At 38.5% G+C, this 15,369-nt stretch overlaps 1 protein-coding gene and 1 pseudogene across 1 annotated transcript; one reads left to right on the top strand and one right to left on the bottom strand.

Moving 5' to 3' along the window:
* Nucleotides 1-540: 540 nt before the first annotated feature.
* On the bottom strand, nucleotides 541-5,540 carry LOC110542696 (tripartite motif-containing protein 43-like). The gene is made up of 6 exons (XM_060386094.1): nucleotides 5,130-5,540; nucleotides 4,497-4,592; nucleotides 3,708-3,938; nucleotides 2,878-2,900; nucleotides 2,109-2,206; nucleotides 541-1,022 (listed from the first exon to the last, which is right to left on the bottom strand). Exons 1-6 carry the CDS (start codon nucleotides 5,538-5,540, stop codon nucleotides 541-543), a joined length of 1,341 nt encoding a protein of 446 aa, XP_060242077.1.
* A 7,985-nt stretch (nucleotides 5,541-13,525) lies between these two features.
* On the top strand, nucleotides 13,526-14,084 carry LOC132654802 (small ribosomal subunit protein uS4-like; annotated as a pseudogene).
* The last annotated feature ends 1,285 nt before the right edge of the window (nucleotides 14,085-15,369 follow it).

The raw sequence follows: 15,369 nt of genomic DNA, 5'->3' as shown, positions 1-15,369 counted from the left end.
AATGACTATACAAACAATGTCCTGGTGGTGGATTTGCACATGTTTATTCCCAACATTCCAAAGGCAGAGACAGATTTATGTTTCTTTGAGGCAAGCCTGGACTACAGAGTTAGTTCCAGCAAAGCTAACACTACATTAAAAAAAATCTGTCTCAAATCCCAAAATATCATGTGTCAAGTTAAAACAAAATTAGCCAGTAAATACATACCTGTGCTTGAAACAATTAAGATAGAATCCCACATCTAAATAATATTTTTATAATGCTAAAACCAACCGAGGGTCCTGAGCATTCTTAAAAATGGCTTTAATTCTGAACTTGAATATCACTGCTAATTGATAATTCTGAAATGTATGCAAAGACTAATAAACAAACAATGAAACAAGAGAAACCTACTTAAAAAAGGTGAGGACCACAAATGAAAAGGAAACATAGTCAGCCATATTTAATAGTATTTTATTATATAACTGCGAAAAGAAAAGTGATAACCATACAGAAGGAAATAATTAAACAGCACTAAGGTACTGGATTACAGCTTTCTATTAAATTGTGCCACCATAGGAGAAGAAAGGCCTGACAGGGTAATTGAAGGTGCCAGGAGGGTAACTGTATATGAGGGAACTCTTGGCTACATCCAGGAAACTCATACATCCACCCTCACAGTCAACAAACACACCAACCTGGCCCACTGGCTTCCCTATATAGTGATGAATTACTGGGCAGGTGGTGAGGAGACTGTACTGGTTACCCTGCTTCACACACACAAGGAGAAATGCACCCTCAGGTTCAGTCTGTTGGCAGCCATCTTCATAGACTCCTAGAGCCCATTCCAAAGACTTGGTTAAATTCAGCTCCCAGTAATATTTCCCAGAGGTGAAGTTCTGTGATCCGCAGGTGGCAAAATAGCGTCCAGCAGATTCCAAAATTGTGTCCTCATGGCGAGGTCTAAAGCAGACTGTTCTCACAATATCAAATGGGGTCATCTTGTCACGGGCTAAGATTGCTTTTCCAAATAAAATGCACACTGTGGAAAGAGGCAACATTTTAATTAAAATGAGCATTTTAATTTCTCAGGTCAGAGAGGTACCTGGAGATTGCCTGAATTACAAAAGAGACAGCTAAGGCTAAAGGGTTAAATGTGGCTCAAACACTTCAAAGTCAAGAAATTCAACGAGAAACAGAATGGGATCCTGATGGAAAAAAAGAGGAGAAAGCTTCATCCTACTTCTGTTAGGTGAATTTTAATTACACCTGGCAAAAGGAAGATGCATGCATTGCTTCAAGGTCTGGAGTGAAGGCTGTCATCATGGTCCTCCATAAAACCAATTTGTAAGAGAGGGGCAATGATAATAATATCTTTATTTGCATAGAAGCACTCATGTTTATACTCAAGGAAAGGCTAAATATGCATTAAAATTGGTTTGTTGGTTGTAACTGTCTGCCTTTATCCCCTGGCTTCTCTGATACTCTTTCCCTGTGAGGGTATAATTCACATTTAGATGTAACAGGGAAATTTAGACACTGTCTCATGTCCTTCAAATTTGTTTTATTTTTATTGCTCATAATATACACCCTGGTGTATATAGTTATGTTATGTTTATTTATTTAGTTTTCTTTTGATACAGTCTTGGTATATATTTTTGACTGGCCTGGAACTCACTGTATCGACCAGTCTAGCCTCAGACTCATGGGCAATCCTCATACCTCAACATGTATGTACTGTTGGGATTACAAGTGTCTATCACTAAATTTTGTGTATTTTTAATCTAAGAAGTGCATGTACTTTATAAATTCAGCTGCTAAAATGTTTAAGGAAAGAAAATCGAATATCTCTATCACTGGGGATATTTAACATGAGTTATATTGTTTTCAATTAATTTATCCTTCCTTATGTCTCAAGGATCAAATGATACTATATTTCATCCTGGGTCACATATAGCACTATATTCATGTTCATCCATATTTTTTAAATGACATGTGAATAAACATGATTAGAAATGAGACTTACATTGACATATCTTTGACTGGAGATTAAAAGAAAATCATGTATGTGAAGGTTATCTCATTGTTGAAGGGCACCTCTGGTCATTTCAGCAGTGCTGACACTCACCTTGGAAACACTTGCATCTCTCAATCAGTCCAGTGATGGACAGGGCACTGAGCTCTGGTTTCATCACCTGGGGCATGCAGAGCTGCACTGACTCACTCCTGCAAGGAGAGGAATACTTTGATCTGCCTGGTGCTAAAGACACCATCACAGTGATGAGGAGAAATGCTCACTCCAAATTCAGACAGTGACTCAGGAGTTAAATCCCTTCCCACATAAGCCTGACAACTTGAGTCAAGTCCCTGGAACCCATGGTGGAAAGAAAGGACTGACTCCTGAAAGTTGTACTCTGATGTCTACACATGTACAATGGCACACATGCATGTGTGCACACACATAATTAAAACAAATCAAATTAGTACAAGTAAACAGTTGACAGAAAAACTTTCACAAAAGCATTTTCTGATATCATAGTGACCCAAAGATCAGGAGACAAAGTAGTTTCCTCCTAGATATTTTTTGGAGCCCTTCCTGCTACCAATTTGTTGTTCTACTACTCAAAAATGCTGCTGATGGAACTCAAGTTTATGATTTCAAAGGTAGATATTTTATCATCAAGTCCTCTTGAATACACTGATTCACTATTAAGTAGTAACTAAAGGCACTTTCTGGTAAAGGATTACAGATGTCATATACATGAAACCAATCTCAAGCATCATACATAAGCAATTGATTATTCCTGTCTAAAGTATATTTTTAGATTGCTAAAGCAGCTTGGTCAATTTTATGGCATACTTTAAAGATCCTGGCTTGCACTGATGACTATACTCACCTTCTGAACATGTCTTGTAAATCCTGCAAAGAAAACAAGAATAGTTTAGATTTCTGAAGAAATGACATACAACGTTTGTATATGAAATTCATACAAATGTTAGTCATCATCACACTTATTGACCTTTCAAATTTATTTTCATATCTTAAGATAATACCAACCAAGCAAATGAGCAGAAGAGAATTCTTGATGAAATCAGACTATGAGGGCAATAATTAAGAAGAACATGCATACATAGTGAACATACATTTCTTTACACCCACAGCTGTCTACAAATGGGACTTTGTTTGAGCCTGTCTACAATGCACAGGCATGCTTTTAGTAAGACTACTTTAAAACTATGACCTCACTGGAATGACACCTCATGCCTATAATTAGAGAATTTGGTGTTTTGAGACCTCAGGATTATGTTGAGTTTCAGGCCATCACTCACCACCAAAAAAGTCCATACATCGAAGCTTCATCTTCCAAAGAACACACAAAATTACATTTTGTAAAGAGAAGACAATAACTATAAATCTCTTTAAAACGTTACATAATTTTCAAGTAGAGGCAAAACAGAATGAATGTTTGGTAACAGGAATAACTGAATTAGGGATTTCAGATAAACAAGCTACAAAAGCAAAAGATGAAGAGATATTCAATGGGGAATTCACTGACACAGGGTCAAAAGCTTGCTCTTTTAAGGTATGACAGAACATAGTGTCTCCAGATTATCCCTAATATCCGCTGACAATAAGTGCATGGATTGTGGACAGCTATCTTAGATGTAACAGTCCCACTGTGGGCCTCAGATAACAAAGCCCTTTCATGCACTCCTCCATGCTCACCTGGAGCAGCACCACATATGGCTGCTGGGACATTGTCATCAGCTCCCGATACATTTCTATTAGTTGATTCCTTTTTCGAACCATCAAGGCTTTGCTTTCCCAGAGTTTCTTTAAAAGAGCTTGGCCTTCATTTTCCATATACTCTATATGTTGCTTTTCTTCTTCATAGAGGACTGGATGTACTTTCCTATACTCTGTCCTGATCATTTCTTTCCGAAGAGTCACATAGTCCTAAAGGAAAAGGGACATGCTAGGTCACATTTACAGAGTATTTTATCCTCTCCACTGACTCCTTCTATGTTTAAAGTCAATGAGTAGGATCCTGTCAGTGTGCTGCACACACTGATTTTCTGTCCCCACTTTTCAGAAATGTGAATTATTTTCTGTTATTCATTTATTTTTTGTTAATAGCACAAACCAACCCAATATTTTCTCCAAGCATTTTCATCAATTTAAGGAGATCTGAGCCTCCTGAAGAAAAGTTATTCATTGTTAATTCACACGTTCACTCAAAGAAGAAACTCTGCAGATGTTATTTAATCATCATGGGGCAGTCATAGGATCAAATGCAATGTGATGAACTGTCAGCAAATCACTCATTAAATGTTTCTGCCATAGCCAGGCCATGCTGTCTGATTGAAACAATGTATATTACACTCAGAATTAGAGGCCTGCAGAAAAGGTTCTCCTAGTATCAACACCCATGCCTTATTCTCAACTTGTGAATGAGCAGATTTGAGAGATAGTTAGTTTCCTCAAGCTGATTTTCAGCATCAGTCCCATACCCACCAACCACTGAGTTGGCATTCTCTCCTCTGCTTCTAGATTCTCTTGATTTTTTTGGATCTTCTCCCATAAAGATGCCATTTGCTTTAGAAGTTTCTCCTGTAAACAAGAATAAACACAGTCATAGTCCTGATGGACAGACAATAGAAATCAACAATTACTTTAGGAAATGTTAAAGAATCACTATGTTTTTACTTTCTGACTTTGATAACTGAGTTTTAGATTTCAGACTGTAGAAGTACAAAATACAAAATAACTCTTTGCTCAAGTAACATGATTAGTAAGCCTGATTGAAGTAATTTGGATCTGACTGGGATTTCCAAATGGTTCTCTCCATGTAATTCCAATATACTTTCAGTAATTTATCTCCAGTGACATACAACTTTTAAAGATATACACTTACTATTTTACTTCCCACTGACATCAGCAAACTGTATTTCAAAACTGGAAATTATTTTACACTAATGGATTTCCCAAGGGATGCTTCCATTTTATAGTCACCCTTTCTCCAATAGCTGTTTTTGAAATGTTATTGTTCAGAATGCAATGGTTTCCTTGTAATCTTGACATGGATCTTCCTGTGTTCTCTAAGCTTCCTTTCTCCACCTTTCAAGTTCTCCCAGAAACATTACTTACCATTTGCCCCTCAGAAGCTGCTTCAATAGGACAGTGTCTGTGACCCTTGTGCTCCTGGGAGTCAGAGCACAATTGACAGAGAAGGACCCTGTTCTTCTCACAAAAGATCCTCTTTGCCTCCTTGTGGGTCACACACTTTTGCTCCTCAGAGCTCAGATACATCATGAGGCTGTCCTGTCTGGCAATGGACACCAGCTTCTTCAGAACAACGTTGGTTCTGAAGTCCTTCTGCTGGGATGGATCCTTACACAGGAGACAGTGGACAGGATCTTGCAGGTCTTCCCAGGAAAGGCAGAGGCAGGCCCGACAGAAGCTATGGCCACAGCTTATGGTAACTGGGTCTGTTAGGCAGCCCAAGCAGATGGGGCAGGTGAGCTTTTCCTGGAAGGCCTGTGAGATACCTGACTCCATTTTCCTGAGGAACGAAGCAGAATTATTATTATTGGGCCCAAGAGAAACAAGAGACTGTACAAAATCTGATCAAGTTGTGATTCAATTCTGTCTATGGCAAAACAGCCTTCATTTTTTGTATGACCAAGAAGAAAACTAAGCATAGGGTTGTGAGTTTGCCCTTTCCTGTTACAGTTTTCCTGATGGAAACACAGAGTGAGTTCATGATCTTCTATGTCTTCCCATCTACATTTCTTGTAGAGGCTTCAGCTTAATTTAGTACCTTAGTTCAAGGCCAAAGGCATCTTTGATGTGGTAGAAAAAAAATACACTGTAAAGTTGTCACAGTTCTTCGACTCCAGAGGCTGGCCTTTCATCGCAGACATAAAACACCTCCTTCTTGTCTATCCAATAAAATACACCCTACTTCACACCTTCTGCAGTATATGCTTTTGTTTGATATCTGACATTAAGTTTCCACTGATCCACCTTTTGATACATTGTAAACAATAATAGTTATTTCTCTTAATCCTGATATAAAATACTACCGGAATAATACTTTATGTTGGCCCATAACTCAGGGGTATTGGCCATCTGCTATGGAAAAAAAAAAAACAAACAAAAAAACAAAAAAGAATTTACTGTGACAATGGCCACTCTCAGCTGCTCCATCATAGTATCGAATTCTCCAGTCCAATTACCTAAAATATAGCTCGACAATTGTTTAGACAGATTTGCAGCACAGGAAAAATTCTCATGTTGTATGCTAGTGACACAAAGTCCAGCATACTTTCATTGACAGCCAGGTTGAGCGATTTGCCATAGGGTATCTATTTGCTCCTGCAAGAGGTCAATCCTCTGATTGAACACCATCAAGCTTCCTTTTAGTTGAGCATTAATTCCTTTATGTACAACTAAGGCATGAGCTACATTGGCTAAATGATTATTCAGGGTCTGAGCAGTCTGCCCAGTATGACTCATGGCCATTGTCACAGTAAATTCTACCAGAGTGGACGCAGGACTAGCCACAGGATTATCAACATGGATTGCTGCAGCCATGAATCATCTGAAGGAATGGGCGGGCATGGGAGTGTTAGCAGGCCTTCTGGTGTTGGTCTCCTTGGTTTGCCTGTGGTATATATGCAAGATTAGAGTCTCACAACAGTGTGATGCAGCCATGATCATTCAGGCCTTTACAGCCATTGAAGCAGGACATTCTCCCCAAGCATGGTTGGATACCATAAAAAGCTAAAATGATACGCTCAGGATGCGAGGCTAAGCACTGCACTCAGGGTCAGGCGCTTTGGACCCAGAGAAGAGCATGTCTGATTGCATGCGGGTTGATGCCCCAGGTCCCGCCTCTGAGAAAAAGGTATCGGACAGGTCTGATGCTCTTTGGGTGGATGACACCTAAATGAACATCTGTACAAAGTCCCAATTTATTTCTAATATCAGAGATCAGACCTCTACTCTTGCCTGATGCGTCTAAAACAAAAAGGGGGAACTGTAGAGAGCTGCGGATTGCTATGCCTTAAAGATGGAGCTGGTTTCCGCCTTCCACCTTCCCGATGGTGAGTGCTCTCTGTCACGAACAACTCCACATTTGGCTAAGGCCGAGGATCTGATTTGCTTCCATGTATGTGGACCTATCTGCATTGCTCCCGTGGCACGCCTGGGTTGGGTACCCAGAGGCTATTTAAGCTGTGGGCTGGCTTTCCCCGGGGTCCGAGGATCGGTCAATGTTCCTGAATAAACAGCATTGAAAAAAAAAAAAAAAAAAAAAAAAAACCAAAAAAGAAAAAAAAGTGGCAGGAGTTGAAAGCATCTGTTCTCTTGGCATCTGATATAAGGAAGCAGGAAGGAAGGAATGTTTGCTGCTCTGCTCCTCTTTCTCTTTTTCTTCAGTTTGGGATCAAGCTATGGAATTGTGCAATGATCTCAGTAGAATTTATGCTGGATCTCACCACCTGACATAAATCTAACCCAAAAATCAATAGTGGACTTGGGCAGTCATTTTCATACCAATCCTAAATAACATCAATTGAATACGAGGAAAATTCTTCATGGTGACCTCTTTGATTCCAAAAGACACAACTCCTGCATTGAATTTATGGGAGGAAATCCTGAGGCATAAATGAGGATCACATGACTATTTGAGACTTACCTATCCAACAAACAAATGCTCATTTTTCATCTCTTTTACATTTTACAGAAAGAAATAATCTTGTTTGGATTAATTCCAGTTGTTTATCTTTTTTACAGATTTATTTATTTACTTATTTCTTTGTTTGTTTATACAGTATTCTGCTTGCATGTATGCCTAAATGCCAGAAGAGGGCACCAGATCCCATTATAGAGGGTTGTGAGCCACCATGTGGTTGCTGGGAATTGAATTTAGAACCGTTGGAAAAATAGCCAGTGGTCTTATCCTCTGAGCCATCTCTCCAAGCCTGATTAATGCAAATTTTGTGAAAATAACTTAAGTTTCTGAGATTTGACACAGATGTAGTCAAATAGCTTTAGAGTTGGTCCAGAGTAACTAAAAATATAGGACTAACACTCATTGTCAATGATTAGTTTAGCAAAGAGATTGTGGCTTTGATGTTGCCTTTCTTAACTTCTCTGATGGTCATGTTTTCCACAAAGGTAATTTATTCTATATTGGACACCTCACTCCATAATGCTTTGGAAGTACACAGAGATAATTAAAATCAAACAGAGAAATTAAAGATTGCATCAGACTTTAACCTGAATGTACTATTATAAATGGAAAGGTGTGATTGGTGCTGTCTTTAATTGAATGTAGCCTTCCAACCCAATACAAAACTCTGTCAGGAATAACCAAATCTCCAACATGGTAGACTATCAAGCAGCTCTCAAGATTCAATGCAATTCACATCAAAATTCCATTACAATTCTTTACAGATATTAAAAAACAATTCTCAACTTCATATAGAAAAAAAAAAACGATATCTAAAATAATCCAGTATAATAAAAGAACTTGTGAATCTATCACCATCCCTCATTTCAAGCTGTGCTACATATCAATAGTAATAAAAATCATATGGTATTGGCATAAAAACAGACAAGTTGATCAATGGAATCTAATCAAAGACCCAGAAATAAACTACACACCTACAGACACCCCAGTTTGTATGAAGAAGTCAAAACCTTACAATGAGGAAAAGAAAACATCTTCAACAAATTGTGCTGGTCTAACTGGATGTCTGCATGCACAAGACTGAGAATACATCCATATTTATCACCCTGCACAAAACTCAAGTCCAAGTAGATCTAAGATCTCAATATGAAACCAGATACACTAAATCTAATAGAAGTTAAAGTGGGAAATAGCCTTGAACTTATTAGAACAGGAGAGCGCATCCTGAACAGAACAGAATAATATCACAGGGACGAAGATCAACAATGCAAAAATGGGGCCTCATGAAAATTGGAAAACGTCTCCAAGGCAAAGGACACTGTCGATAGGACAAATTAGCAGCCTTCAGAGTGGGAAAATATCTTTACCAACCTTCCATCTGACAGAGGACTAATATCCAAAATATATGAAGAACAAGAAATTAAACACCAAAAACCCAAAATAACCCAATTAAAAATGGGGTACAGCACTAAAGAGAGATATCTCAGCAGAGGAATATTTAATGGTTGAGAAGCAGTTAAAGAAATGTTCTATGTTTTTAGCCATCAGAGAAATGCAAATCAAAACAACTCTGAGATTCCATGTAACACCTGTCAGAAAAACCAAGTGACAGCACATGATGGTGAGAATGTGGAGAAAGGGGAGCTCTCTTCCATTGCTGGTGGGAATGCAAATTTTTATGACTATAGAAATCAATCTGGATATTTCTCAGAAAACTGGGAATAGATCTTACTCAACACCCAGCTATTCCACTCCTGGACATATACCCAAAACATGCTCGACCATACCACAAGGAGACTGCTCAAATATGTTCATAGCACATTTATTCATAATTGCCAACAAATGGAAACAACATACTGTACCTCTACACTGTTCCTAAATATCTCTAAGTTCTGGTATATTTTCAAACAATTGAGAGCATTTAATTGTTATATGTTATTGTATATCCATTATTTATAGGTGATAGTATACATACAAAATCGAATGTTCTTAAAATATTTTAGAACTTAGATGATACAAAAAATTGAAAAGTATCCTGTGACTATCTCTCAGTATAGCAACACATCAGCTCAAATAAAGTGTAGAGAATGATAAATGTGAAATTATCAATAACTTTAACCCACATTATATCAGATAACTAAATGGGGACAGAGTCATTTTTATGTTAAATAGCAAAATATCTCTTCTCAGCAGAAACTTCAGTTCTACAATTAATTGAAAATAAGAAAACATCAAAGATTTTTCTCTGGTAAATTATTCACTCACCCAGTGAATTTTTTCTGGCTTCAGCAATATTTAGTAGAGATGCAGTAATCTTCCAAAGAATTTTCTCTGGCCTCAGCAGTGTTTGGTAGAGATGCAGTAATGTTAGCTCAACTCTGGAGTCAGATCCTCAATGTGTGGAGGGGATAGATCTAGCAGGGTCTGGAGCCAGAAGGTTTGGAAACACACTCTGTGGAGTCTGGAAAAGAATGAACCGGGTTAGGCTCTGGAATCTCCTTTTATGGAGGCTGTGATGACCATGCCCACTTCCTCCCCTGGTTGGTTTTACTAATGCTTCCAATAGGTGAGCTCCAGTGGATTAAATCAACCCTCTTTCCAATTTCCACAAGCAAATCTCCATAAGGTTTCCTGAGTCATTGTTTAGCTGGGTGGAAGCTCACACCTTTAATCCCAGAGTCATAGGAACTGTACTACTGAAGCAGACAGATTTTTTTTTTTCGTTCCAGGCAGCCTAAAATATAGAGTAAGAAGTTTGCTTTTTAAAAAAGTAATTTTACAATATTTTGCTGTACCTAAATATTTCAGTGTGCTTACATTTTGCTTTTGATCATGCAACAGATGATGTCATTAACTTCTGATTCTAGAAAATACCAAAGACTACTTTCTCCAAACATCTTCATTCTCTACTCACTCAACTTTATTTTCTAAAATGGAAAGAAAGAAAGAAAGAAAGAAAGAAAGGAAGAAAGCCATAAATCTCATTCTATTTACTATTGACTCTTTGGAGTAACATTGGAATTCAAGGTTTTCTAGCTCCCCAGCTGTCTAGAGTTCATGTTGACCAGACAGAGAATTCTGTGTTAGTGCTGTAGATATGCAATAGTTAATAACCTTCCGCATCTCAGTCAGGAAATTTTGCCCATGGATGCTGAGTTTGTATTTTTAGTATATTTAGCTGAAATAAAATTGCATCACTTTCCCCTTCTCTTCCCTTCTTACAGATCCTTTAAATCATCAGCCACAGAAGGTTTGGCTAGGATTTAGGTGGATCTTCACACCTCCAAAGATCTGGGTTGGGTGGGTCTTACTACTTGAAATAATTCAATCAAGAAAAATCCCTCAAAAGAAAAATTCCAGCTGGGCTGGTGTGGTGGAACATACTTATATTCCTAGCACTCAGGGAGGCAGAGGCAGGTGGATCTTTGTGAGTTCAAGGCCAGCCTGGTGTCCAAAGTGAGTCCAAGCCAACAAAGACTAGATAGAAACACCCTGTCTGAAAAAAATAAAAGAAAAGAAAGAGAGAGGGAGAAAAAAGGAAAAAGAAAGAGAGAAAAAGATAGAAAGAAAAAAGAAAGAAAGAGAGAGAGAGAAAGAAAGAAAGAAAGAAAGAAAGAAAGAAAGAAAGAAAGAAAGAAAGAAAGGGAAAGGTAGAGTCCAGCCTTCCAGCCTCCTGGGTTTTAGTTAACTCCAGATGTAGTCAAGTTGACAAGCAAGAATAACCATCACAAGGGCTGACCACTTTGTGCGAGGTGATCAGTTAGGGAGCTCATCCCTCATAAAGGCTAATTCTTCACCTAGGGGTGGGACTTTTTCAAAAATTTCCACTACCACATCAATATGTCCATTGTTCTAGTCTTGTTTATGCAGCCATTTCTAGAAGTGACACTTTCACAGCAGACTTCCTGGTATTCTGGCTCTTCCTAGCTTTCTCACCCTCTTCCACAATGTTTATGGAGCCAATCATGCAGGGGTTATCATATAGGTTTATCTGTTGGGGCTGGGAGCCCCATGATCTGTTGGTTTTTGCAGTCTGTCCAGCTGTGATATTCCTTGAGTGTCTCTTCAATGTTCCTGTAAATAAGCATTACTAGGCTTTTTGTTTGTTTTTACTAGACTTGCAATCTACTGTTTTATTTACTTTTATAGTTAATCAAATCAATGCTAAATTAATGTTGTTTCAAAAATTATGAAAAAGAATGTTTAGGACTATTTTATGTTACTTGCCAGTTTTTCACATTGAGATATGCTTAGTATTTAGAGAGCCCAAGGAACCATATGAGTATGTTGAGACAGATGCCAACAAGTGTGTACTAATGATGAGAAAGAGGTTAAAATTACATGTAACTCATCCATTAAATCCTCTACTAAGATTCCAACAAGTGTGTACTAATGAAGAGAAAGATGTTCACTTAGAATGATAGCCAAATCCTGGAAAAAATGTCTCAACCTTAATTGAACAGGTTACTAGAAACCATTTAGCTTCTGTCTTAGAGAATCCTCAGGTGGGTGGGTGGGGGAAGGTTCATTTAAACAAAGGTGTGGCAAAGTTTTAGGGTGGATCCTCAGACTGTAAATTAGGTGGGCTACCTGCTTCCAATCATTCAATATATATATATATATATATATATATATATATATATACACATATATATATATATATGTATATATCTGAGGCTAAATTTCCCAGGCTCTTGCATTTTAGTTAATTGCAGATGTAATCAAGTTGACAAGCAAGAATAACCATCCCAAGGGCTGAACACTTTGTATTGGGTGATCACTTAGAAAGCTCATCCCTGAGAGAGGCTAATTTCTTGGTCTAGTAGTGAGTCCCTTCCAAAATTCTCCCTTCTACATCAACACATTCATTATTTTGTTCTTGTTTATGCAACCATTTTAAGACAGACTGTTTCACATCACACTTCCTTGTATTTTGCCTCTCAGAGTCTCTTTGCCCCACCATCCACACTATTTGTGGAGCCACTGAGGCTGTAGGTATGGGATATAGATATCTGTTGGGGTCGGGAATCACCATGATCTGTAGACATTTTCCCTTGTAACCAGATGTGATTTGCAGTGATGGTCTCCATTTGTTGTAAAGAGAGTCTTGTCTGATGAGAGGTAGTAGCTCATATAGACCCCATGGGTATATATTCAAATATTTTGTCATTGTTGACTCTCTTTCAGATCCTAGGCCCAGGTTACACTTTAACAATTTGAACAGACACAAGAGACTGGAAATTTGGCCAGTTAGGTGTATGGGAGATTTACAAGAAAAAAATGCGAGAATCATTTTGAGGTACATCAGTATTCTTCTTTTCCAGTAGCTGTTATTTAAGAGTGTCTTGTCCACCTTGATGATCTGTGCATTGCTTGACAAGACAACTGGGACTTCTAGGATGTAATGACCATTGTCACCCTGTGCTGTTTTTTACTCTGTCTTTACCGTTCTTTTCTCTGGTAGAGAAATAAGCATAATAGCTAGTTCCAAGTCCAGGTGGTCTCACTTACTATGACATGCATGTTGGTGGTGGTCAATGCTGGTGAATAAGCATTTACAGAAGCATTATCCTACCCTGGGTTTCTACTCCCTGCCATGAAAAGTCTTGAGGGGAAGCACCCAACAGTGTTCTGAAAACTCAGGGTAGAAACACCCTAGCTAACTGTAACTGCATATTCTTGGTTCCTGTTAAATTGATTTCTTGTTTTATGCTGCAGTTGCCAACTAGGATACAGTTTGTGTGTGCATGCACACATATGTGTGTTCCTCATTTTTAAAATCTCCCTGCACCTCACTTTCTCATAGGCATCAGTTCATAGAATCAGCAGGCCTAGAGAAGTCAGCATGCTGGTTACCATAATTTGGGGATGTCAAAAAAACTATGTGACCCCACAAAGACGCTTTTGAGAAATCATTCTCAAACAAGAAATGATGTTGATCAGAGAGTATGAGCTCCACAACAAACAGGAGGTATACTGGGTCAAGTTTACATTGTGCAAGATTTGCAAGGCTGCCTGGGAATTGTTGACACTGGACAAAAAGGACCCCCAGAGCATCTTTTTGAAGGCAATGTTCTACTGAGGCAACTTGTTCAAATTGGAGTGCTGAATGAGGGAAAGATGAAGCTGGAATACACCCTATGCCTGAAGGCTGAGGATTTCTTGGACAGGCAGCTGCAGAATGAGGTCTTTAAGTTGGACCTGGCCAAATCCATTCACCATGCGTGTGTACTGATCCACAAGCATCATATCAGGATCTGCAACATTCTGTGCTTCATTGTCTATCTGGACTCCCAGAAGCACATGGACATCTCCTCCTTTCTCATCCAGGCTGAGTGAAGAGGAAGAATGCCAAGAAAGGCAAGGCTAGTGCTGGAGCTGGTAAAGATGAGGAAGAGGATTAAATAAAAACCTTCCTGGACTTGAGGACTGCATGTAGGTTTCCAGTTGACTAATAAAACAGAATTGATACGTGGAAAAAATCTTCCTCTAATATGCACTTGGGGTTACTCTGTGAGAAGTGTTTTGATCTAGGCAGTCTCTTGCAAGTGTACTAGCTTGTAAAAATTTGATAAAAATTTTCAACTCTGTGTTCAATTTTTGTTATTTTAATGTTCTTACAAATTATTTTAGATTGGAGGGTCTAATGTACAAAAAAAAAAAAGGAGGAAAGTGTGACCATCAGATTGTACTCAAAAACACTTTTCTTAGCAGTGACAATGAGTATGAGTATTGGTATTTGAGGAACACAGGACCACCAGCTAAAGCCAATTAAACGCAACTTTGTCAAACACTGAAAGTTTAAGTTGTCTGGACAAAATTTGCCTCAATCAAATCAAAATGAGTTTTAGTGTAGATATTTAAAGAGATGGCCACCTGTTGGTTGGATAGCGAAGTCTTGTACAATTATAGGAGCTTCCCTTATGACTCAAGGTTTCCTCCCATAACACAAGAGGGTTCCCCTACTGTTCATCATGATGGAATTTAGATAGACATAGAAACCTCTGGACAAGTCTGTGAAGAATTAGTGCCATTCCATTCACTTTAGTTGGAAAGAGCCACCCTAAATGGTAATAAGATTTATTTATCCCTTCTATGGATTGGAGTCCAAACTGAAGTAAAGGGGAAAGAGGAGCTGAGCAGGAAGCTTTCCTAGAGTTCCTGCTTCCTAATGCTTTGGGGATGCCATTAAAACAGCTGCCTTGGGATCCTGCCACCATTTTTTCCCACCTTGATGGACAATATCCTTGAATTGTGAGCCCCAATAAGTTCCTGTTCATGTAAAATTAATCAGGAAAAAGGAAAGTAACTAACATGCTCTTCAAGTGTCAAGAGGTTGTAGAGGAATGTTACTTTAGAACATGGCTGTTCTGGTAAGAGATGAGATCCAAAGATCTTCTAAATCTCTGTGACCCAGCTGGAATACACACACACTTTTAATTCAGGAGACAGAGGCAAGCAGATCAGAGGTCAAGGCCAGTCTGGTACAGAACCAGTTTCAGGAAAAGAAAAGCTTAGATCCAGGTGTGGGGATACATTCCTTTAATCCCAAACAATGAAGATAAAATTAGGTTGCAGAAGCACCAATGCTTGGAATTTATGTCCACTTGAGTGGCAGAAAAGATGACAAATAACTGAAGATTTGACAGAATAGGATACTCCCAGTCTCATGAGAAGAGAGAGGAAAGA

The sequence above is a fragment of the Meriones unguiculatus genome, chromosome 6 (assembly GCF_030254825.1).
Source record: "Meriones unguiculatus strain TT.TT164.6M chromosome 6, Bangor_MerUng_6.1, whole genome shotgun sequence".
NCBI classification, from domain to species: domain Eukaryota; kingdom Metazoa; phylum Chordata; class Mammalia; order Rodentia; family Muridae; genus Meriones; species Meriones unguiculatus.
This window is presented reverse-complemented; position numbering and strand designations above follow the sequence as displayed.

Bases quoted from the DNA above. Each gene is read 5' to 3' on its own strand.
- LOC110542696 (XM_060386094.1), bottom strand. From the start codon at position 5,540: ATGGAGTCAGGTATCTCACAGGCCTTCCAGGAAAAGCTCACCTGCCCC. The intron at 2,901-3,707 runs GTGAGCATGGAG...TTTTCTTTGCAG, and splicing joins CATATGTGGTGCTGCTCCAG to GATTTACAAGACATGTTCAG. The intron at 1,023-2,108 runs GTGAGTGTCAGC...CTCTTTCCACAG, and splicing joins GAGATGCAAGTGTTTCCAAG to TGTGCATTTTATTTGGAAAA.